The sequence below is a fragment of the Nuphar pumila genome, chromosome 1 (assembly GCF_984573655.1).
Source record: "Nuphar pumila chromosome 1, dmNupPumi1.hap1.1, whole genome shotgun sequence".
Classification (NCBI taxonomy): Eukaryota; Viridiplantae; Streptophyta; class Magnoliopsida; order Nymphaeales; family Nymphaeaceae; genus Nuphar; species Nuphar pumila.
The window spans coordinates 87,685,738-87,712,622 of NC_143249.1; the positions used below are offsets into that span (position 1 = coordinate 87,685,738).

Sequence of the window (26,885 nt, forward strand, 5' to 3'; positions counted from 1 at the left end):
GAAGATTCTTTTCTTCTTTAGAGTCATAAGTAACAAAACCTTCAGAAGCATGCATATTTCATATTAGACTATATGCTTTGAAATCATACAAGCCATTCATTTACAAATAGTCAAGCTTTCATAAAAAGATACGTTATGTATATTGTAGTAATTCAAAAACACTTTTTGAAACAAATCATTGTACTTCCTATAAGCATTTATGAAAAAGATAACTTGAAAAGATATAAAAGCTCATGATTTCAAAAGCATTTATGAAAGAAAAAGACAAAATGCATTGGTTCAAAATACACAATCGTTCATTTTGAATTGACGATTTGAGAAAATAAATATTATTTTATACACAACTACTTATTGTTGAACAAGACAATTAATTAAGGAAATGAACATTTATTTATTTTAATTTAAGCATTAAATATAAATTTAAAAACACACACTCAAAAAGTGAAGACTTATATTTAAACTCATCATTCTTTTAGTAAGCATTAAATGATACTTAAAAAGCATTTACTCAAGAAATGATCATTTGTAAAATAAAGTACTTAACAAGCATTTATTGTAGTTACATTCATTTAAACAAAGAAGTGATGATTTGTAATAAAATATTTAATGTACTACAAATCATTTAATTGAGTAAAGACAAATTACATTATAAATTACATCTCTAAATACTTCAACGTTCAATGTACTACAAAACGTTTATTTTGAGAAAAGACATATTACAAATTAAATCTCATTTTTTAATTACAACAACATATAGTGTACCTTAAATATTTAAATTTATAAATGATGACTTGAATAAAGTATCATTATTTAAATACACCAAAAATTTATTACTTAACAATTCTTTAATCTATGAAATGATGATTTTTTAAGCAACATGTAGTACACATATCATTTTACACCTTTTCTCATAGAAAGTTGTTTTGAGATGACCTGACACCTCACATCACAAAAGGACAATTATTTAAAAAAGCAACGACTATTTTTTTAAGACCTATATATATACAAACAAAATAACATTTCAATACAAGTGAGCTTTCAAAGAGAAAAATTACTACCCGACACACTGAAAAAGAGCTTAGAAAAATACAAGAAAAGCTCTCTGACAAAAGAATCGAGTGTGTGAAGAAAAAGAAAAAGAACATTCTGTTCTCCTGAAACATTATTCTGCCTATTTTCAAAAGAGAGAACATTCTGAGAATCTTCATACGTGCATTCATACTCCGTATATCATTCTGAAGGTTCTATAGGAAAGTATTGTAACTTTCTGTTTTCTGCTGTATCCCTTCTCTGTTGAGAGAAGTAGACCTCTGAGGAAGAGGGTGTTGTACTATTTATCCTGTAACACGAATTTTATAGTGAAAGGCTCAAGTGTTTTACTTGGAGACTGGATGTAGGTCAGTAACTCGGCCGAACCAGTATAAATCTTGTGTTTATTGTATTGTGCCTTATTGCCTTATTTTTTATTTGATCAATCTGCATCGTATTTCACTATTCACCCCCCCTTCTAGTGGAATTTCATATGTTACTGGATCCAAATAAAACAAGAATGAAAAATATGCACATATAAAATAAATAAGGGACTCTGGGTATACCTGGATGACGGTATATGTTTCTGGTTTTCCGGGATACTGGGTATACCTGACAACGGTATATGTTACTAGTTTCTCAGTGCTCTGGGTACACCTGAAAGATGGTGTATGTTACCGAACCCAAGGTCTACCTTGGAGAGGGTAGATGGTACAAACTCCGTGGAATATTCTAGTTTTGTGAGAGCGAGGCGTCTCACCTGGTCCCTAGTCCTCCGAGTTAGGGGGCTAGGACTACCAATTCGTCTTAGGTGGTAGATCCAAGTCTTCTGCAAAAGTACAGGGTGCATCCTAATTCTAGTTCTAGCCATTGGGGAGTACTCTCTCGGTCGTGAACCGTCCCCTTTGGATATTCGTATGGCTAGTCACACAGGTTATAAAATAATAGACCTTCGTGTGGTCTCGGTCCGCTACGATGTCGAATGCCTGTGCGTACCCACAGGGTAATTAACAAGATGAAACATAAAGTTAGTGCATTAAGAAAAATCTTCAAGTAGTTGCATATGGCTTGATGTTGCAATTATTGAGTAAGTTGTGATTCCTATGGTGCATGCCTCAGATCGGTTTTCCTTTTCAAGAAAGATGTGATAACTTTTGAATGATATGTTGAACATTGGTTTGTGCTATATGCAAACATTATATGGAATGCTTTACTTAAGTCAGGTGTGAAAGTGCAGTAGGATCGAGGCAACGAGCACTAGAGGGGGGGGGGGGGTGAATAGTGCTTTTAAAAATTGTTTGCAGAATATTGACGGATTTTGGAATTTGAAAAGCAAACACACAAAGAACACAAAATTTATCCTGGTTCGGTCTTTCCCGACCTATATCCAGTCCCCAAGCAAAACCCGCTTGAGATTTCCACTATCAACCTTGTATAACTACAAGATAATACACAGACCAAATTCGATCCCACTTTCAGTAACACACCTACTGAAAGCAAACAATTCCTTTAAACCAAGGAGTCCTTCCTTTTACAGAAAATTGAAATAAGTAACAACTTACAATACAACCTATGAGCCTTCTTTTGAATGAGATGCAATTGGCTTTTGAGGTTGTTGAAATACTCTACTCACGAATTCACTATTTCTCAAAGGAATTTGAGTGAAAAACTGAAGCGGAAAATAGCACGTGAGTGAGAAAAAGAATATGAGTGAAAAGCAAAGAGTAATTGATTCAAATTGATTGAATTGAAGTTATTTTGAGTGTAAAATGCACTCATATTTATAGTTGAAACATTTCATACATTGAGGGTATAAAAGGGTGTCAAAATAGTCCATTTTGAACGATCAAAATGTTTGAAAAATGAAAAGACACGCCTTTTTAAAGTTTCAGAAAAAACGGCAAAATTAGTCGACTGAAACAGTAGTTAGTCGACTAATAGTTAGTTATTAGTAGACTGACAGTTATCATCGGTCGATTGATCTGTTTATTGATCCGTTTGAAAATCTGAACTTTTGAAACTTAGTCGACTAGAGATAAAATTAGTCGATTGATAATATCATCAGTAGACTGAAAAACCTTTCAGTCGACTGCTGCTAAAATCTTCTGAAAAACATACATTCTATCCGGTCGACTAATAAAAGCATTAGTCGACTGCTGCTAAATTTTCAGAAAACACATGTTATGTCCAGTCCACTGATAAAATCATCGGTCGACTAATTTGACAAAAATGACTTTTTAGAAAATATGGCGCGAAAGGATTAGTCGACTGGTGAGTCTATTGGTCGACTAATGAACACGAAAATTTAAGAAAAGAGTTTTCTAAAAAGATTTTCATGAGGGGTTCTTTTAGAAAAGTTTTTCTAAAGACTTTTTAGGTGAAATGCAATCTAAATATGCATTCTAAGTAAGGCTCTTACAAGAATCTAAGACATTTAATGAATTTAACATTTGCACACTAGTCTTCAAAGATTCTTCATCGAATTTTTCAATGTCTTCATTGCCTTAGCTGAAATGCAGTTAATTTCACTTGCTCATCATCAAAACCTTGTACTTGAAGTATCATGTACGGCTTCATTGTTGTAACAATCTCCCCCTTTTTGATGATGACAAACTTAATCAAAGATGAAGCATTTAGATGCATAGATGGAGATTTTACTCCCCCTATCAATATGCTGCAAAACATTAAAAGTTAGTACATTCAAAGCACATATATCACATATTGATTGTTTTGGATTTCCATTCATCATGAAAGATCTCCTGCAATTTCGATTTTTATCTTTTTCTCCCCCTTTGTCAGAATAAAAAAAAATAAGGGCAAAAATTTCATAAGCAAAATGGAGATACAAGTTTAAAATATTACAACCCATAAAGTATCAAAGTTTAGAAAAGACAGAACATAAAGATCAGAAAAGTGAGTTGAGCAAATCCTTGATTGAAGTAATCTCTTTCTGAATCGAAGATAGTTGGTGTCACATCTTCACGAAAAGTGCGTTGATGCAACTCCAAAGCTTCTAGTCACTGCAAAACTTCATCATTGTCTTGACTTGTAGAAAATTTCTTTCTTTTTGCTTGAGATGAAGGTGTCGCAAAAGATGGTGAGGGCTCAGAAATTGATGGTTCAGTAGGATCAGATGATTCAGTTTGATCAACATTTAAAGGAGGCAGATATTTAATTTTCATTCTTTTAAAAATTGTTTGATCAAAGAACTCCTTTTGCTCAATATATTTTTCATTTGTTAAAGGAACTTTGAAATGTCTGAAAATACGAGTTAGAAGATAACCATAAGGAAGAAATAGTTTTTGTTTCCACAAATTTGTAAAATACACATTGACCCAATTTACAGAAATATTTCCAAATAAAACATAAAGAGCTGTAGATAGATCTGTGGAATAATAATAAAAAAAACCAGTTTTAGGTAGAACATTGTGGGCAAGGATTCGTCCAGCAATGCGTGCACGAGTTTGAAGATTAGTATTTTTGAAAGGAGGGCAATGAGGTGCACCTGAAAGAAGAATTTGTTCAAAAATTCTCTCATCATTCAGTTCAACAGTATTGAAAAGAGTGTCTGAAGATGAAATTTCTAGGATTTCTCCAAGTAGTTTAGAATCAAACTCGATTTCAACATCACGAACAAGAGAGGACAGAACTCCAGTTTCATGCTCAAAATGTAAATTCGTATAAAACAAGTGAATCAGAAAAGGATAGTGAAGAGTATCTGCACAGGCATAAAAAAGATGTGAAATTCTTGGAAATAATTCTCTTATTTTGTAATGAGAAAACAGATGAAACAGTGCATTTCGGCCTGGTAAAATAGGTAGTGCAGAAATTGATCCAAAAGTATCATATAAAAGAGGATTTCGAAGTAATCTGAGAGAAAATCCATGTCTTAAAGAAGGTGTAGGAGGAGGAGAACCTAAACCTTTTGCAGATGCAGACTTCGAACGAGGCATGGTTAAAAACAGATTTACCAAAAAGAATGTCGGCTTCCAAACGACGTCCGACAGAAGGAAGATGTTGTCCGGCATTGTGAAGGAGAACCAATGCAACAGAAACAGTGAATAGACGAGGAGGAGTCCATGGTGGATGACGATAGATGCGAGGAGGCTGCCACAAAGAGGATTCTGGTGAGAACTGAAGATACACTGTCACGGCAATAGGATTTCGACGAGATTTGAAGATGCGTCATTTACTGCAAGAGGATCCCGACGTTCCCTGTCATGGCCAGAGGATTCTGGCGTCTCTCTGTCATGGCAAGAAAATCCCGACGAGGATAGGTTTGAACGACACTCCGAGGGTTTTTCGGAAGAGAGAGAGGAAAGAGAGAGAGTGAGGGTTTTGTTTTAAGGGTTTCGTTCCCTTTTTAAAAAAAACAAAAAGGTACAAAAATGAAACGATGAAAAAAAAAATGGGTGTTTTTTTTTTAAAAAAATCCAAGGGGTATCGGGTCCCTTCAGTTAAAATTTTAAAAAAAATTTAAGGCATCAGTCGGCTAGAAATTTTATCGGTCGACTAATATAGTGCGATTTTGAGATTTTGTTTAAAAATCAGTATTTTTATAAATCCAAAAATGAGCAAATGCCTAGTTCTCTCCTAATTCCCATAAAATCTTCATTTTTAAGTGGTTTAGTGAAGATATCGGCATGTTGTTCTTTAGTGAAAATAAAATTTAACGAAATATCTCCTTTTAACACATGATCTCTTAAGAAATGATGTCTAACTTCAATATGCTTAGTTTTTGAGTGTTGAACAGGATTTTTCGAAAGATTTATAGCATTAGTGTTATCACAATAAATAGTTGTTGTGGAGTAATTCAAACCAAAATCTTTTAAGGTTTGTTTCATCCATAGTACTTGTGAACACGCTAAACTAGCCGCTATATATTCTGCTTCAGTTGTTGAGAGTGACACTGAATTTTGCTTTTTACTAAACCAAGAGACTAAGGAATTTCCTAAGAAATGACAAGTTCCGCTAGTACTCTTGCGATCAGATTTACTTCCTGCAAAATCTGCATCACTATATGAAACTAAATCAAAGGAGGATGATTTTGGGTAAAACAAACCGAAATCTGAAGTATCTTTCAAATAACGAAGAATTTGTTTTACTGCAGTTAAATGAGATTCCTTTGGATTAGCTTGAAATCTTGCACACATACAAACACTAAACATTATATCAGGTCGACTAGCAGTTAAGTATAATAGAGATCCGATCATACCTCTGTAGAGCTTAGTATCTACACTTTTACCATTTTCATCTTTATCAAGAGAAGTAGTTGTACTCATAGGATTCCTTCTTGATTTCGATGAGTCCATTCCAAATCTCTTGAGAAGTTCTTTTGTATACTTAGCCTGATTGATGAAGATTCCTTCTTCAGTTTGCTTTATTTGAAGTCCAAGGAAGTAGTTTAATTCGCCCATCAAGCTCATTTCAAACTCTTCCTGCATAGCTTTAGCAAATTCTTTACAAAGAGAATCATTAGTAGAACCAAATATTATGTCATCAACATAAATTTGCACAATAAGAATATCTGAATTAAGATTTTTAATAAATAAAGTGGAGTCTACCCGACCAATGGAAAAACCAGATTGTTCTAGAAAATTTCGTAGTCTTTCATACCACGCTCTTGGTGCTTGTTTAAGTCCATACAAAGCTCTTTTTAATTTGTAGACTTTTTCCAGATATTTCTCATTTTCAAAGCCTGGAGGTTGCTCTACATAAACTTCTCATTGATGTGTCCATTTAAGAATGCACTCTTAACATCAATTTGATATAACTTGAAGTTCATGTAACTAGCAAAAGCAAGCATCATTCGAATTGACTCCAATCGAGCCACTGGTGCATAGGTTTCATCAAAATCTATGCCTTCTTCTTGATTATAGCCTTGTGCTACTAGCCTTGCTTTGTTACGAATGACTTCGCCATTTTCGTTCAGCTTATTTCGGAAGACCCATCTTGTTCTAATTACTGGATGATCCTTTGGTCTATCAACTAGATCCCAAACATCATTCCTAGTAAATTGGTTAAGTTCTTCAGACACGGCCAAAAACCAAAATTCATCATCACAAGCCTCATTGATATTCTTTGGTTCTATTTTAGATATGAAAGCAACATTTGCAATATATTTTTCTAATTGCCTTCTAGTTTGGACACCACTCTTTATTTCTCCAATAACTTGTTCATGTGGATGATTAGGATCTTCTTTCCAAATCGGTTAAAAAGGAATATTTTCTTGAGAAGTACTCTCTATCAAGGGTTCTTCTTGAAGTATTACTTCTTCTCCTTCGCTTAGAGGTATAACCTGCTCACAATTCTCATCAAATGCAACATGTAAAGATTCTTCAATGCAAGATGTTCTTTTATTAAAAATACGATAAGCTTTACTTCTAGAAGAATATCCAAGAAATATTGATTCATTTGATTTTGAATCAAACTTATTAAGATTATCTTTGGTATTTAACAAGAAACATTTACTACCAAAAATTTTGAAATATGAGATCTTTGGTATACGATCATAATACACTTCAAAACATGTTTTATGTAAAATTGGTCGAATAAGAACACGGTTTAAAACATAACATGCTGTATTTATTGCTTCAGCCCAAAAGTATTTTGGTAAATTTTTATCTTGAAGCATGGTTCTAGCACATTCTTGCAAAGTTCTATTCTTTCTTTCAACAACTCAATTTTGTGGAGCCGCTCTAGGAAAAGCAAAGTTGTGAGATATACCATGTAAATCACAATACTTTAGAAAAGATTCATTTTCAAATTCACCACCATGATCACTACGAATTTTAATTATAGATGTAGATTTTTCATTTGTAATTCTTCTACAAAGTTTAGAAAATTCTGAAAAAGCATCATTTTTTATTTTTAGAAAAATCACCCATGTAAACCGAGAATAATCATCTACTATAACAAAAGCATACTTGCTACCATTCAAACTTTGAATTCTAGATGGTCCAAATAGATCTAAATGTAAAAGTTCAAGAGGACGTTTTGTTGAAACTATATCTTTTGCTTTAAAAGAACTCTTGATTTGTTTACCCCTTTGGCAAGCATCACATAAGTGATCTTTCTTATATGGTATTCTAGGTAGGCCTCTAACAAGATCATTCTTGGATAACTTTGAAATAATTTTAAAGTTAACATGTTCAAGTCTCTTGTGCCATAACCATTGAATTTCATTTGAAACAATAAGACATTTTTCATTAAAAGTGCGTAACTCATCTAGATATAGTTCATACACATTGTTCCTTCTTTTACCTTTAAAAATAATCTTTTTAGATTGAAAATCAGAAATTAAGCATAAATCATTTTCAAAAGAAACATGAAAACCTTTATCACATAATTGACTAATAGATAATAAATTATGCATTAAACCATCTACTAAAAGAACATTTTCTATCAAGGAAAATTTTGGATTACCAATATTACCAATATCTATTACTTTTCCCTTGTTATTGTCACCAAAGGTGACGGTTCCTCCATCCTTATTTTGGAGGGTGGAAAATAACTCCAGCCTTCCAGTCATATGTTTGGAACAACCGCTGTCCAATATTCATTTACTCCTTATTTTGTGTACCTACAACAAAATTAGAAGACAAAGCATTTGACCCCTTTCTATTTTTGGGTCCATGAGAGTTAGTCTTAAGAACCCATATCCATTTGGATTTTGGTTTCCTTTGATAATAAATATTCGTTCTATAAAAAGATTTAGCATTTCTAGAATAATCATGTCTAGGCTTATAAGCATTATAAGTTTCATGATTAGATGCATTTCTATTAGAACTGAAAAATTTAGTTTTATGAATAAATGGTTGAGAATATTGTCTTTGATTCTTTACCACATAGTTTGGTCTATTTTGAGTATCAAAGAAACTATATCCCAATCCGGTTTTATTATCCGAGCATCTTTGAGAACCAAGAAGTCTTTCTAGATTTTCTTGACCATTTGTGAATTTGGTCACTATAGAAAGAAGATCATTTGATTTTTCTTTTAGACTAGTTATTTCTTTTTGTAAGAGATTGGTTCTAATTCCAATTTCTTTTATCTCAAATGCTTGGCAAGAGTTTTCCTTCTTGAGATCTTCTATCTCTTGAAGTAACACTTTATTTTAAGAGTCAAGAGTTAAATTTTCAGTTTTTAACTCTTTGTTTTTAGAACTTAGACTCTTAAATTTAGCATATAAATCATTGAATGCTTCTAATAAATCATCATAGTCAAATTGACTTACCGAATCTTCTTGTGCTACAAAACACATGTTGGCGACTTCTTCATTTGATTCTTCATCGGAAGAGGAGTCACTATCATCCCAACATGCTTGAAATGCCTTTTTCTTCTTGAATTGGTCCTTGGGCTTGATTTTGAGAAGAAGACAATCTTTCTTGATATGTCCAGCCTTTTTGCAATTAAAACACTTGACTTCATTTGGATTGGAAGAATCTGCTTTCTTTACATTTCTTTGAAATCTTCCCTTTTTGATGAATCTTCTGAATTACCTTATAATGAGAGCAATATCTTCATCTTCATCTTCTTCTAAATTTTCAGAGTCAGAAGTAGCCTTAAAAGCAAGAGATTTCTTCTCGGGTTCTTCTTCTTATCTGTCTTGAAGTTGGACTTCATATGCCATTAGGTTACCAATCAAATCTTCAGAGTGAGAGTGTTTAAAACATTTGCCTCTTCAATAGCAGTGGTTTTTCTTTCTCATTCAGGAATTAAACACCTTAGGATCTTTCTGACTAAATCCACTTGTGAATATTCTTTTCTAAGGGATTTCAGAGTGTTCGTTATATCGGTCATTCTTGTTACCATGTCCGATATAGATTCATTTTGCTTCATTTTAAACAATTCAAATTTATGAACTAAAGAAGCAATTTTAGATTTCTTTACCTTTGACGTACCTTCGTGAGTCACAAGAAGAGTATGCCAAATTTCATTTGCTGTAGAGTATTGAGAGATACGATTGAACTCTACCTTGTCAACGACACAATATAATGCATTCATTGTCTTGGCATTAAGTGAAACAGTCTTCTTTTCTTCATCAGTCCATCGGCTGAAATCAATTGATGGAGTTTGGTATTTATCTGAAACAACTCTCCAAATATCGAGATCTATGGATTGCAAAAATATTGTCATTCTCACTTTCCAGTATCCATAGTTTGTTCCGTTAAAGAGAGGAGGACGAACAAAGGAGCATCCTTCTTTATGCTGAGATGTTGTAGTTGCCATGCTAGATGATAATCAAATCAAAATAATAGCGAACCTGCTTTGATACCAAATGAAAGTGCAGTAGGATCGAGGCAACGAGCACTAGAGGGGGGGTGAATAGTGCTTTTAAAAATTGTTTGCGGAATATTGACGGATTTTGGAATTTGAAAAGCAAACACACAAAGAACACAGAATTTATCCTGGTTCGGTCTTTCCCGACCTACATCCAGTCCCCAAGCAAAACCCGCTTGAGATTTCCACTATCAACCTTGTGTAACTACAAGATCATACACAGACCAAATCCGGTCTCACTTTCAGTAATACACCTACTGAAAGCAAACAACTCCTTTAAACCAAGGAGTCCTTTCTTTTACAGAAAATTGAAATAAGTAACAACTTACAATACAACCTATGAGCCCTTCTTTTGAATGCGATGCAATTGGCTTTTGAGGTTGTTGAAATACTCTACTCACGAATTCACTATCTCTCAAAGGAATTTGAGTGAAAAACTGAAGTGAAAAATATCACGTGAGTGAGAAAAAGAATATGAGTGAAAAACAAAGAGTAATTGATTCAAATTGATTGAATTGAAGTTATTTTGAGTGTAAAATGCACTCATATTTATAGTTGAAAGATTTCATACATTGAGGGTATGAAAGGGTGTCAAAACAGTCCATTTTGAACGATCAAAACGTTTGAAAAATGAAAAGACACGCCTTTTTAAAGTTTCAGGAAAAACGGTAAATTTAGTCGACTGAAACAGTAGTTAGTCAACTAATAGTTAGTCATTAGTAGACTGACAGTTATCGTCGGTCGACTGATCTGTTTATCGAGCCGTTTGAAAATCTGAACTTTTGAAACTTAGTCGACTAGAGATAAAATTAGTCGACTGATAATATCATCAGTAGACTGAAAAACTTTTCAGTCGACTGTTGCTAAAATCTTCTGAAAAACATACATTCTGTCCGGTCGACTGATAAAAGCATTAGTCGATTGCTGCTAAATTTTCAGAAAACACATGTTCTGTCCAGTCGACTGATAAAATCATCGGTCGACTAATTTGACAAAAATGACTTTTTAGAAAATATGGCGCGAAAGGATTAGTCGACTGGTGAGTCTATTGATCGACTAATGAACACGAAAATTTAAGAAAAGAGTTTTCTAAAAAGATTTTCATGAGGGGTTCTTTTAGAAAAGTTTTTCTAAAGACTTTTTAGGTGAAATGCAATCTAAATATGCATTCTAAGTAAGGCTCTTACAAGAATCTAAGACTTTTAATGAATTTAACATTTGCACACTAGTGTTCAAAGATTCTTCATCGAATTCTTCAATGTCTTCATTGCCTTAGCTGAAATGCAGTTAATTTCACTTGCTCATCATCAAAACCTTGTACTTGAAGTATCATGTACGGCTTCATTGTCGTAACAAGGTATACATCCACATAAGTTCCAATGTTGTTATTACTTATATAAATATGGTTCAGGCATATGATATATCATGCTTTGATGTTGATGGAAATTAATCATGAAATATTTGACTTTAGTGACCTGTATATTTATGACTTATTAAATGGTTATTAGTTCTATCTAAACATGTTGCACATATACTTGTACACTTGACACTGTGCACACTCATATGATATTATGCTTCTTACTCAGACGTGGTAGTCTGACTTCTTCTGAATTAATATTTTCAGAAAAATAGTATGGCAAGCAATTGCGGTTATTGCTGCGGACAGTGCCATGTGACCATATCTTCTTCAGATGTCCTCAGGAATATGACTTGTAATAAATCATTAAGTTATAATTTAAAACTTGTGGTATATCAATGCAAGAGTTTATTTTACTTAATGCCTGGAGTCTATGCTATTACTTGTAACCCGCCCAAATAATTTGACTAAGGATTTAATAAAACTTTTACGTTGCGGTTTAGAAAAAAAAAATTTATTCCAAAATTTTAAAGCTAAATATTTGGGGCGTTACAGGAATTGTGGACACGTTATGAGTGTCTTTGATATGGGTATCTTTTAGTGGCATAAGATCCGATCCTTGGTTTTATAGTTTCAACACATTGGGTTAAAAAGGTGTAGATCTCTAGTTACTTTGAAGATCTCATATTATCGAGGAGAAGATAAGTGATTGATTTCAAAATTAGCGCTAAACATAACAGAGACTTTCTTTAGAAAACCTCTAAGCATATCTGGTGGTATGTACCCGAGGTGGTATCCCATGTGGTAAGCGGGGTCTTTGTCAAGCTGAAGGCTCACGTTCGAATCTGAGTTTGGTTTTATATTTTTTCATCCAAATCCTAATCCGATTAAGTCGGACTTGGTAATAACTACATCCGAGCCGTTTACATCCCTGAGTATGGGTGTTTTGCCTTAATATTCATAAGAGCGCAATCATTGGATCTGCTCCCCCACTGGCCTACACCGACCCAACGTAACTTGGTCAATTCCCTTGTTTGGATAAATTAAAACGGAATTCTACCGAAGTAGGAATTATCAGGCATGTCACATCGGATACCCAGTTCTTAAAACCAAAATTTCAGCTGCTGCTTTGCCTTTTAAGTCTCTCTCTCTCTTTCTCTCTCCAAAGAAGGGGGTGTTGCCGGTGGAGTCACCCCTTTTTTTCCCTGCGAGAGAAGAGGTGGTCTGCAGAACATGATGCTGAGACTCTCACGAGCGTTGCTCCAACGCCGGTGCGCGCACACTTGGGTAGATTCTCCAAGCCCGAGTCTAAAGAAGAAGATCGAAGAATCGAATAGGCTGAGGAGAGGAGGGAGGAAGGGGAAGAAGGATGATCTCTTCGTCCCCGTTCCAGAGTCCAAGTATTATCTTGACACGGCCACCATGCCCATGATCCTCACGGCGGTCGCCATCGCGCTATTTGCGAAGATTTTGATGATGGTGCGTCTTTTCTGCCGCGTACACCCACAATTTCAATGTCGCACATTTTCTTTCTATGAATTTCTGATGATGGGTGTGTCGGTTTTCGTGTTGTCGTTGATCATTACGCATCGAATTCTTAAAAGAATTCCTGCTTCAAATTTTTTTGTTATTTTTTCATGTAAAAATCTTTATTTTGATCTCTGTTATGCGAATTTGTGATAATGGGTATGTTAAATTCTTATATTTTCTTTAGTATGTGTTCATTTTTAGCGTAATGCGTAATTCCATTATTTCACAGCGATTTTAATGTGAAACCCTAGTTTCTATGATGATCTTTATGAATTTCTGATAGTCAATATGGTGCTTCTCTTTTTTTTTCTTTATGACGCTATGCGAGCTTCAATCGTTTTGCTAGCTTTAATATGGCACAACCCTAATATTGATATAACTTAAAATATATAAAAAAGAAAAAATTCTCAAATAATCCGAGTTAATCGAGTTGGCCCATTGAGTTAGGACGAGTCATAGTTTGGAGTCTTTGGACCCCAAATGGTTTTTGCCCAGGTCACTGTGTGGGCCAACCATGTCAAAATCAAGCTGAGGATTGCTCCTACAAATACTCTGCAATTTACAGTTGCACTCTATCATGCTCACAATTAAACTGGAGATTCCTCATAATAAGTTGGGAATGCATGTCCAATAGATTATACCTAGGACAAAATGACTCTCTCTCCACAAAGGCAACAAGTCAACAACCCATGATCACTCTGTTGACCTTACGGAACTATGTGTAAAACCGACAAGCCTATGAAATTAGATGTCATCTAAATGTCCATGACTTTTAGAACGAACAAGCAAAAGCAGAAACATGCATTAAGAAGTAATTCATTTAAATAAACATACCAGTTTTCAACAACAAAAGATGCCTACATAATATTTTTAATAGTTACTCACCTGCAGCTCTAGATTTAGTTGACCTTTCTCTGCACTTGTAATTTGGATCCTCCTTTCTACTTTGATCAGTTTTGAACTCTGAACACTCATTTTCTTATCTCTAGGTCAGAAGAATTCACAAGATGTTTTTTAAAAGAGTGTAGCACATATAACAAAACCGAGTTTGAGGAGTGAATAACCAGTACGAAGTTGTCATGGATTCAACATGGTTTCTTGAGTTATGTCTATGGTCTTTTCTGACTTAAGAAGTTCCCTGCTAGGGAAACTTGCTTTGTGACCACCTTTTTTGCTTATTTACTTTTTTATTTCTTTTGTACATGTCAGTTCATTAACTCTTCATTTTCTTCCAAAAAAAAGTGTATTCATTGTTATCATTGTAAAATTTTACTTTTGCAAGTCAAACTGACATTTGAAAAAGATTTTGAAAATAACTCGCCTCCGTTTTAAAATGTGGGAAAATTTCGTAGAATGGGACTCGCCTGTCGGTACGAGGTTCAACCATTCTTGACGCCATAACCAGGGGTAATCGAACCAAGGATCAATTGTGTGCTTTGCTTTACTCAACTGTCTAAATCGATGTTCTATTCCTAAATACACAAAGAATTAGTCATGTGCTATCAACTTTAAAAAATTTTGATTGAAAACATGATGCATGCTTGGAATATTTTGGAAAATCTTGGAAAAAGAGATACTAGGAAAATCGTTTTTCACACTTGGGAAATATTTTTGAAGAAAAGAAAGCTTGGAAAATCGTGAATTGGATTTGGAAAAGATTGAAAATTTCTTGAAAACTAAGGGTTTTTTAGAAAATCGATTTTGAGGAAAAAGACTTAGAGTAACTTTGAGAAAATTGATTTTTCTGAGATGAAGTTGAAAAAGGGATGGGCGTGTGGCCCTGTGAACTTCTTTTATGATGCAATCTAGACCTAGATGATGCATGAATGCAATTTGTGAAAACATTTTTTGAAGAATTTGAAAAAATCATTTGTAAAAGAATTTATGTGCCTCATAGAATTTAGATGAAATGGATTTGCTACATATTTCTGACTATGGCTACAAATATGTATTGAATATATCTCATTTGATTCTAAAAGAAAAAATATTTGGAAAAGCTTTGAAAATATGTAATATTTTCTAAAGATAGCCTAAGAGTGTAGGTTGTTTGTAACTTAAAAAAATATGATAAATCTAAGTATCGTTCGTATTCTGACTATGACCACAAATACAAACTCTACTGAGTTTATTAACTCCTTAGAAGCGAGTGCACGTGCCATTCATGTTGACCATGGTGAATTTAAAATATGCATGAATGACAAGCATAACAGTTATATATCAAAATCAAACTATATGCAAATGTATCCTAAGCTAAGCAGGAAAGTAAATTTTCTTATTTCAATATTACAATTTACATCAATACAACAACAACTACGCCTTTATCCCAAAACAATTGGGGTCGGCGATATGAACCAAAAAAGAAAATCATTCTGGGTCTTCCACATGAATCCTTCTCCTCCAATCATTTCTATCCAATGCCATGTCCTCGGTGAGGTTCAAAGCATTCATATCCTTTCCTATCACCTCCATCCATGTCTTCCTAGGCCTACCCCGACCTCTTTTAACTAATATATTTTCTCATTTCTCCATCCTTCTAACTGGAGCATCATTAGGCCTTCGCCGAATATGTCCAAACCACCGTAAACGATTCTCTCTCATCTTATTTTCAATGGGTGCAATGTCTACCTTCTTACGTATCTCCTTGTTCCGAATCTTATCTTTTATTGTATTTCCACATATCCATCTCAGCATACGCATCTCAGCTACACTCATTTTTTGAATATGATGTCTCTTGGCAGCCCAACATTTCGTACCATATAGTAAAGCGGGCCTAATAGTCGTCCTATAAAACTTTCCCTTCAACCGCAATGACATTCTACGATCGCACAACACTCCAGTTGCACTTTTCCATTTCATCCACCCAACCTTTATCCTATGATTTACATCTCCATCAATTTCTCCATACTTTTGAATGATAGATCCCAAATATTTGAAACAATCATCCACCGATATTTCTTGCTCACCAAGCTTCACTACACTCCCATCACTACTTCGTTGCTTACTAAACCGACATTCCATGTATTTCGTCTTACTCTTACTCAACTTAAAACCTCTTGTTTCCAATGTCTGTCTCCATAATTCTAACTTAGCATTAACCCCAGCTCTAGACTCATCAATCAAAACAATATCATCAGCAAACAACATACACCACGACACATTTTCTTAAATTGATCTCGTAAGCTCATCCATCACTATAGCAAATAGAAAAGGGCTTAAAGCAGATCCTTGATGTAACCCAACCATTATAGGAAAATTGGTTGTCACCCCTCCACAAGTGCGGACATTGGTTACTACTCCTTCATACATATCCTTAATTATACTAATGTATTTGAGAGAAACACCTTTCTTCATCATTGTCCACCAGAGAACGTCCCTAGGTACTCTATCGTATGCCTTCTCCAAATCAATAAAAACCATATGCAAATCTTTGTTCCTCTCTCTATTTCTCTCAATAAGTTGTCTAAGAAGATGTATAGCTTCCATAGTTGATCTTCCAGGCATAAAACCAAATTGATTCTCCGATATCATGACAACCTTCCTCAACCTAGACTCAATCACCCTCTCCCAAAGTTTCATATTATGACTCATGAGTTTTATACCACGATAGTTTGTGCAATCTTGTATATCACCCTTATTCTTATATAGAGGCACCAAAGTACTCTTCCTCCACTCATTAGGCATCTTATTTGTCCGCCAAATCTTGTTAAAAAGATTTGTCAACCATTCTAAACCTTTCTCTCCCAAGCATTTCCAAGCCTCGATAGGTATACCATCTGGGTCAACTGCCCTTCTTGATTTCATTTTCTTCAAAGCCTCTGCAATTTCTTTCTTTTGAATCTTGTGCATGAAGTCACGATTCATCTCATGAAAAGGAATGGAGAAGTCTCCAAGATCTTGAGCATGACTTTCATTAAATAGCTTATCAAAATAATCTTTCCACCTCTCCTTAATCTCCTCATCTTTGACTAAAACCCTTTGCATTTCATCTTTGATACATCTAACCATATCAAGATCTCTCGATTTCCTATCTCTCATCTTTGCAAACCTATAAATATCTTTCTCGCCCTCTTTGGTATCCAACTTGTCATAAACCTCCTTATATACCTTATCCCTCGCGTTCCGAATTATTTTTTTAGCTTCCTTCTTTGCTATCATATACTTCTCCAAATTCTCATTATCACGACTCTTACTTAGATTTCTATAACACTCTCTTTCAACCTTAATAGCTAATTTGACATCCTCGTTCCACCACGATGTATCCTTACCTAGAGGTGCACCGCCTTTAGACTCACCCAATACCTCCTTAGCCACCTTGCTCATGCCACCCGCTATCTTATTCCACATTGATTCTGAATCCTCCTCGAGACACCAATCAACTTCCTTAACTACCTGCTCTACAAACATTCCTTGCTTAGCTCCTTTCAGTGCCCACCACTTAATTCTAGGATCTATCCTATGTCTATCCCTTTTGCGGCATTGTCTAATTCTAAGATCTAAAATTAATACTCTATGTTGTGTAGCTACACTTTCTCCCGGTATAACCTTACAATCGATGCAACAACCCTTATCTCTCTTTTTAAGTAGGAAAAAATCTATCTAACTCGTATTAACCCCACTTTTAAATGTTACTAGGTGAGACTCCCTCTTCCTAAACCAAGTGTTTGCTAAGATCATATCATAGGATAAACCAAAATCTAAAATCCTTTCTCCACTTTCGTTTCTTTCTCCTATACCATAGCCTCCATGGATACTCTCAAATCCATCCCTACTAATGCCTACATGCCCATTAAGGTCACCGCCGATGAAAAGTCTTTCTCCATAAGATATCCCTTGTACTACTTCATCTAAATCTTCCCAAAATTGACGTTTAATGGAATCATCTAAACCTACTTGAGGTGCATAAACACTAATAATATTAATAATATCCGAACCTAATACTAATTTAATAAGTAAAATCCTATCACCCTTCCTACGGACCTCAACTACATTATCTATAAACTCACGACTCATAACAATCCCTACTCCATTCCTATTCCTATTTATTCCTGTATACCAAATCTTATATCCCCAAGGTTCTATCACTTTTGCTTTCTCACCTACCCATTTGGTCTCTTGTAGACATAAAATATCAATCTTTCTCCTATACATAACATCTACTAACTCTACCAACTTACCAATTAAAGATCCTATGTTCCAAGTGGCTAACCTAATTTTATGGTCTTGGACTAACTTCTTTACCCCCACCCGTCCAACAAAGTGAGGGAACCCTTGCCTATTTGACACCACACCCGAGCGCCGGTGTGACGCGTCGCTTCCGGGCGACGACCTAGCAACCCTTGCCTATTTATCAATGCCTCCGGGCCTATAGAGTACAGTGCGTCGCTCAGTAGGGAACGCCCCAACGAAATTCTCATATTGGTTCATATTCATAGGGTATGACTAAGTTTTTATGCTGGCTGTCACAGGCCTACCGCAACCCTCCTCCTTTATCCGGGCTTGGGACCGGCAGTGTATAACTAAACAATTATACCCAGGCGGAGTTACAATTTACATCAATAAAAGAATAATAAATTGAAGAAAAGAAATAAAGAAAGTAAATTCTTGAGCTTCCCTGCAAAATTAGCAAACTTGTTAGTAGAAATATGTCAGTTTTTTTGGATTTATCCAACAATATCTGGAAATTGAGGGATTTATCCGGATATAAGCATTTTTTCATGCTTTCATGAAATAAAAATCATTAAATAACATAATGGATGATGCATAACTGAGTAAATAATAAAAATAAACTTGGAAATTCAGAATTTGGAGAAAAATGACTAAAATACCCTTGAAAATTGATATTTATTGCAAAATGGGGTTAAAAACAAGTTTTTTTTCAGAAAAGATTTTTTGTAATACGCTTAATCCGGAGATCAAACAGATTCAAAATGATGCCAAATCGGGTGGAGAGCACCCTAATATGATTATGAACACGATCAAACTCTAAAAATATGAAAACAATGCATGAAAATACTAAAATATGCCAAAAGAACGAAATTGGCTTGTGTTACGGTTGAATCGGAACTCTGCGGGCATCGTGTTTTTATGAAATAACTAAATAACACATCAAATGAATTCCAAAAATCATAAAAATCGACATGGACACTTCTGATAACCCTAAAAATAATATGCAATCGAAAAATAAAATTTTGGAATTATTTTGATATAAATATTAAATAAAAAGATGAAAAATATGTTATTTTACCTGCAATTCTGTACCTATCACAGTGTCAGACCAAAATCTGATATCAAACAACAATAAAAATTTATGAAATTTAATAGGGAGACACTAGACAGATCAATGAAGATAACCCTTTTTACAGATCGGGAATACGATCTCCGGTTAGGGAGGAATCGTTTCGACAAGTTGAACTAATTTCTGGCCAACGTATAAAGCTGCAGGAAAAATAAACTTTGATTTCGGTTTAAAGAAAAATAGCAAACCATCATAAAAAATTATGAAAATTACACAGAAAACAGTAGACATGCAAATGAAGACACTCCTTTTACGGATCGTCGATACGATCTCCGGTTAGGGAGATATGACCCGCGCAAGTTGACTTTGACTCTAGGTAATGACTGACAGTTGCAAAAACACAGACCCCGATTTTTAATTAAAATAAAATAGCAATCTACCATAGAAGTTTATGAAAATCACACAGAATAAACTAGAACTAGAAATTCATACGGAAACAACCTTTTTTACGGATCAGAGAAATCATCTTCGGTTAGGGAGATATCGCTCCGATAAGATGGCCCATGGTTTACACATGCCTGACGATTTAGGAAAACAGGGTTCGGTTTTGGGCTAAAACAGGATGGTAAACGACCGTAAAAAATTATAAAATTTTTACAGAATAAACTAGACATGCATACGAGGATGCTGTCTTTTACGGATTGGAAAAGCGATCTCCGGTTGGAGAGATATGCTTTCGACAAGATGACCCTGGATTTACACAGCGTTTTCACGGTTCAGGAAACAGGCTTCGGGTTTGATTTTTGAAAACAAGTTTACAAAGGTTAAAAAAATCTATTTTTTTATTGTAAACCGTACACAGATGCATGATTCTACCATAAAAATTTGGATTTAAATTACGAATATAAACAGGCGAAACAACATCATTATCAGTCGACCAAAATTGTATATCTCAGAGACAAAACCCTAATCATGATATATTCTGATTTATGCATGTAAAAATCATAAAAATGTGCATCTAAGGCTATGAATTATGATTAAATGCATGAAATAATAAAAATAAACATGAACATTATGAAATAAAAATAAAAACGCAGAAAGCATGATCAAGAATTTGATTTAGCCATTAAAAGAGGGATTCGATCCATAGAAGGGTTGAATCTCGATCTTTTTTGGGCATTTAACAAAATAAATGAAATCTTAATGTTTCTAATGGATCAAAAACGTATAAAACACATTAGGCACTCAGCTGATCATCTTCTTGACGATTTCACATGGTTTCTTGATGTGAAAAGAAAGAAAAATCTACACTACAAGGGGCGCCAACGGTGAAAATAGTAAAAAAAACTAAAAAAATAAACAAAAGAAGAAGAAGATGAAGCTCACCTTGGGATTAATGGAGGCTGCTAGGGTTTGGAGCTTAAGGAGGGAGAAGGAGAGAGAGGGAGAGAGAGATCAGATGCTTTGGTCGATCCTCTATAGGTGGGTATTTATAGTTTTTTCCAAAACTCTTAATTAAGAGTTGGATTTGTTTTAAAGAGTTTCAAAAAACAACTAAAACCTAAAGGGGCGATTTTTCTTGGGGAGTTTTAACCTAAATGAACTCTAACTAATTAACCTAATTGACTTTTGAAAATTCTCAAATGTGGCACCACCTAATGTGGGCCCACATTTGGTTTTTAAAACCCTAACTAAAGGTTAAAAACAAGGTTAAAATGCTAATTGAAAAAAATGGAGTTTAAAATCAACTAGATTTTGACTTTTCAAACTTCTAACTTAAGTAAAACACTAACTAAACCTAAACTGATCTAGACACCTTCAAATGTGGTATCACCTAGTGTGAGCCCCATTTGATTTTTCAAAAACGATTTTAAATGGTGAAAATAAAGGGGTTAAAAACAAGATTTTCAAGAAACTTTAAAAAGACACCTAGATCTATGATTTTTTTTATATTTTTGAAATAATCAAACATGAAATAAAATGAAATTGAATGAAGATGGAAAAATTCGGGTTTCGCGCCCCCTGCAAGGTGGGCCCTGCTAGAAGAAAGTTGAGAAAAATTAATTTAAAAAGCGAGTTCAAAACGAATCTAGATTGTTTTTATAAGGAAAATACTTTGGAATAAAGGAATATAAAGCCCTGGGGGTTGGCCAAATGGCAAAACTTGGTTTTAAAACTCAGGTTTTTGAAAGAACAGTTTTAAAATCAAATCTGGATTTGATATTTTGAAAACAAGAGTGATGGATCTCGAAAATGACATGCAATGACATGAAATGCAATAAAACGACATGGAATGATATGAAATGACACAAAATGATATGCAAAATGCAAACCGTGGATGCGGGATTTGAAGTCACAGACCCCTGGCAGAGACAAAGAATTGAAAATTCTTGTCCGAGGATGAGAATTGATAATTGGAGATCAGATCCGACATTGAATCCGATCCAAATGTGAATTGGGTCTCGGATATAGTTAAAATTCCATAAAAGGAATCGATTCGAGCCCAAGTTTGCACTTATACCAGCTTGAAAGATTGATATAACTAAAGTTTTGAAGGGAAATGCTCGTGAAATGATTTTGCCCCTCAGGGCAAAATGACACTCAGGGAGTGAGGTTTACACTAACTAGAACTGGACAAAACTTGTTTGAACTGGATTTTAAGATTTCTAAACTCAGAGGAATTAAAAAGACACTGACTCGACTAAACTCCTAGACTGGATGGTTGAGAAATGACCCAATTCTCAGAGAAATGGTGAGAAATGAGCACTGGAGTGAAGTGGGTAACGAGACTGCACTATGTTTGAGCTGGAATGAAGGTCAGGCATACTGAGATGAACTAAATTTGGAGCTCAAACACTAGCTAGACCGATTGGATTTAGCTCAATTTCAGTTGAAATGGACTCCAAAACTGTGGAAAATGGATTTGAACTGGAATCGAGCCACTTGAACTCTTGATGAGCTCAAGTTAGACTCAGGGAAACAAAATTGACTGGAATTGGCTGACTCGAGAACAATTGACTGGAATTCGAGCTAGAAATGAGCTCATTTATCAAGAAATGAACTAATTTGAGCTGAAATGGTCAGAAATGAACAAGATTGGCTCATCGTGAGCTCAGGGGAGCTAGAAATGACAAACATTCTAGCTGTTTTGAACTTAAAATGAGCTTGGTTGACTCTGACTGACAGGGATTTGAGATGACCTAGGGGTAAAATGGTAATTTTACTGACAAACGGGGTGAAATGACACCTAAACTGGGGTAAACTTACCTAAGGGCATCTGCTGAAAGGGGGGTGTTTGAAAATGAATGGGGAAAAATTTGGGTGTTTACATTCATGCAATGGGATACCCATCTTTCAAAGTTTAAAATAATCACCCAAAATTGGTTTTTATTTGATAGTTTTTAGATCTTAGTGTATGACTTGCAATTTTTTGTTTAGAAGTTAACTAAATCTTTTAGAAGAAAAAGAACTATATTTGTCAAGAATGTATTTTTCCCCATGCTTCACCATCAATTATTGCTAAGAGCTGTTAAATGCAAGAGCATTCAAGGACAGGTTCAACAAAATGACACATTCCAGGAAGGATCTGGATACTGCAGGGAGTAAGTTTGTATCTAATATCGATTAGGTAGTCTGGGTGTTTGGCTGGATATTATTGGTTCAGTTATACTAGTTTGGATTTTCCACAATTTGTTTGTTTTACTATTAGATAACCTATTCTAAGGTTTGCTTTCTTATGGAAGTGTCATTATTTTTCTGATTTGTTCACTTTATTGGTTTTCTTTATAGTATGATGAGAATAAAGCACAAGAAAGGCTTGAACGTAAAATACAGAAGGCACCTGCTGGGCAAGGAACAGTAAGGATGCTTACACGTGAAGAATGGATGGAAATCCAGGAATTAAGACCAAGGACTCCTTTTGAGTCCAAGCTTGCTCGTCCTAATGCCCGCATAAGAACTGGAGAGCCATTACATTTGGTGAGTTTTCTTCTTTGGATGAAACTAATGAATAATCTTTCTGTTGAAATTGGGTTAAGAAAAAAGCTTATGAAATGTGTTATTCTAGTAGTGAGAAAGAAATACACGACTCTTCCCACCTTTTATCATGGGTAACCAGATTTGACGATGTATCTTAATTTGGTGTCAAGTCTACATGATGAGTAGGGTTGGTCAATGAGCTGAGCATGAAATGTTCAAGTTTGGCTCATTTTTATGGCGAGCCAAGCCAAGTTTTAGCTCATAATGAGCCCGAGTTCAAGCTGACTTGTTTATAGAAAATATGCATTGGTTTGGAGCTGGAAGAAATAGGGTTTACAAAAAATTACATGTAAAATATATGTGAAATATATCTAACATATATTTTTTAATACCTAACGAGCCAAGTACCTAACTTTTGTAAACTGCAAATATGTTTCAGATCTCAAGTTTTAAATGTTTTAGCCAAGGTTGTAAGTATTGTATCGTTACTCATATCGGTCGGGCCCAAAGTAACACCGTATTATATCATATCTAAATTTTTAATAATTTTTTTTAAAAAAAATCAAGAAAAATAAAAAAAATAAAAAAAATTAACAAAAATTGTAAAAAAATCACAACACATGAAACAATGATGAATTGCGCAAAATACAACCATAAAATCACATTTATGTCTCTACGAGCTGCATAAGACATCATCAAACATTAACTAATATAGAATCATAGATAATATTGCATGAATATCTCACAAGAACAATGCCACAAGACTCATACTTTCATATTATATAAACAAAAATAAAATAACAAATTTTATGAAATACGATTAAAAAAAAATGATACGTATGGTACGATACGATACAGGGTGTATTGTATGATACACCCGATACAGTTACGATATTCTATAATGATATCATAAGTTCATAACTCTTAGGAGTCGAATGAGTCCAAATTGGTGTGCCTAGGTTACGTTCAATTGATGTTCATTGCTTGCACTTGGACCACTTATGTTCTGCCTCCCGTTCTTTTTCCCAACCTCTACTTAAGGTTGAATCATGGTCATCGGAAACGCTATAGGATTCGGGGAAGTACACTTCACTAAAATGCAAGGGGAAGCGTCCCTTTTAAATGGGGCTCGCTTCCCACTTGCTTCTCAACATCAGGAAGTGAGTCTTCTTTTTTGGGAGGGGCTTGGAACCTTTAACAATTTATTTTTTCCCAATATCGGGAAAACTCGATTCCTATTCTCGCTTCTTACTTGAACCCTAGGTCGCTTCCCTCTTCGTTTTTGGTTCGCTTCCCTTCTCGCTTCCGAGATGACTCCCGGTTCGCTTCTAAGTCGTTTCACGCTTCCTGCTTCCTAAAATTTTAGAAGTGCCTCGCTTCCTGCTTCCGCTTCCTCGATTGACAACTCTGGGTTGAATCACTCTTTCCCACGCACATCCAGGCAGAGCAAATAGTGACTGACGTACGTCAGTCTGAAATGTTTATTGACTGATCAACCCTTTTTATGAAGTTAAAATCTAAATATCTGGTAAGTGGTTGTCTTAGAAGGTAGACGCCTTGATGCTCATAAAAGATGCTGCCAATAACTTGTTTGAAATAGTGACATTGTTTCACATCCAGATGTCAAGAATGTCTTGTAGGTGGCTATTTCTTTCCAAGATAGTTTTTTTTTTCAATATAGTTCCTTACGATCAATCCCAGCACAGTGCCACCATTGATGGTTAGTTTCCAGTCCACTCTGTGCTATGCTTTTATCCATATTGAGACATTCTCATATATGCAATGCTCAAATGCAAGTTACTACAAATAACTGTTTACTGGCCACATCCATACGTTGCTAGTATCTTGTAGCTGCTTATTTTATTTAAAAATATGTTTATAATGCAAGATCGACACACATAATGCCACCATTAGTCAGTTATCTTCAAAACCTACTCTGTGGGATGTTTGGCCTTTCTTGAGGTCAATCCTCTATAGAACTTGCAGAAACCATGTTCATTGATCGACTTTTGAGTCAAGTATTTTAATATTAGTCTAAAAATTAGGACCAACTCGTATCGTATGTGATTCCTGTTATGGATTTATCACCTATTTTTGTATGCACAAATGATACCCTCGTGTCCTAAAATTTGCTCTCTCCACAACAATATCATTGTTAAGGCTTCAGACCTAAGAACTGTAAGATCCTGTCTTGTCAACTGTCAAACAGTTCGTCTTTAAGCGGTTGGCACAGGAGTTAGGGATGCCTTGGCCTGAACTTTGTTCTGCCCACTCTGTTCATGTTTGGGCCAACTTTTTAGAATAAAAAAGTGGGTTTGATCAAGAGATTTGCATTTTGAAGTATTTAAGTTACTCATGGTATTGGTCAATGAGTTCAACTATAAATTTTATTCATACCTTTAGAATTCTTTGATGCACTTTTAGTATCCAAACATCTTTCGAAGCAATCTTCTCCATACCAGTTCTCATAGAAGGGAGAATAGCCTTGGATGTGAATGTTACTAAATTATTATGTGGCAATGGTTATTTAACTGGAGACCTTAAATTCTTCATGTTTACTATTTAGTCCTTAAGTTTTCTTGTTGTTACTGACAAAAGAGCAGGACTTTATTATAGCATTCATTTTTCATCGTGGCATGAATCTATGCTATTTAGCATACTTGTTTTCAATCAATAAAAGCAACTCAACTCCCCCGAACGACCATCCTTCTTTGCAAAACTTAGAGGCAAATTTGATAATAGATACACGCAATTTTTTGCAGGAAGACATCAAAGATTGGACTATCGATGTCCTCACAGATGCACTTACAAGAGTTGAAGAGAGCATACGCCATAACCGGAAGGACCAATGACAGCATTCAGTTTGAAGGACAATTTCCAATGACAGCATTCAGTTTGAAGGACAACCGGCTTGTCAAGTTGTGAGAAGACTGGTTAGAAATGCAACATGAACAACAAATGGAAGGGATGACTTTTCGTGTGCTTGAAATACCTCACAGTTTGTGTTACAGGCGCAATTCAGAGAGCATGTAAAAACTAATGAAATGCATGTACCCTTTTGTGTCTGAATGAAAATGATGTCTGTTCATTTTTTGGTGGAACTCATCTTGCCATTGACCTTTCCTTTTAAGCTTACAGTATGGTGGCTGAAAACACGTTCTCTATAGCATGTCCCCGGGGCATGCTTTTGTTTGATTGAATGATTGCTAAAGAAATTTAAGTTTAACTGAACCTTTCTCTTTCGGTTCTGGAATTTGTTAAATTCATCCCCCCTGCCTCAATTGATATTGCTTTTTAATATTTCCCATGTTTTCATGAAATTCAAAGAATTTAAAGCGTTCTGTTGAACTGTGCATGAAAGTTGTGTCTCTCTCTGTGCGTGTGGATGTGGATGTGGATGTGTGTGCACGCTTATGCAGTAAGTGCCCTATTCATGGGATGTTGATCAACCAACCGTCCTATTGTTTTCATCAATA

The 26,885-nt window shown here is 34.9% G+C and overlaps 1 protein-coding gene across 2 annotated transcripts; it reads left to right on the forward strand.

The window, feature by feature from the left end:
* Positions 1-12,848: 12,848 nt before the first annotated feature.
* LOC149849055 (uncharacterized) lies at positions 12,849-26,502 on the forward strand. Of its 2 annotated transcripts, XM_090013275.1 has the most exons (4): positions 12,849-13,145; positions 23,221-23,409; positions 26,172-26,254; positions 26,287-26,502. In XM_090013275.1, exons 1-4 carry the CDS (start codon positions 12,900-12,902, stop codon positions 26,291-26,293), a joined length of 525 nt encoding a protein of 174 aa, XP_089869401.1. In that variant the 5' UTR covers positions 12,849-12,899; the 3' UTR covers positions 26,294-26,502. The 2 variants fall into 2 exon arrangements, with proteins under 2 accessions (XP_089869401.1, XP_089869396.1); XM_090013270.1 differs by having other exon boundaries at positions 26,172-26,502.
* Positions 26,503-26,885: the final 383 nt, after the last annotated feature.

Coding starts and splice junctions, on each gene's coding strand:
- LOC149849055 (XM_090013270.1), top strand. CDS start 12,900: ATGATGCTGAGACTCTCACGAGCGTTGCTCCAACGCCGGTGCGCGCAC. Junction 13,146..23,220: donor TTGCGAAGATTTTGATGATG/GTGCGTCTTTTC, acceptor TTTTCTTTATAG/TATGATGAGAATAAAGCACA. Junction 23,410..26,171: donor CTGGAGAGCCATTACATTTG/GTGAGTTTTCTT, acceptor AATTTTTTGCAG/GAAGACATCAAAGATTGGAC.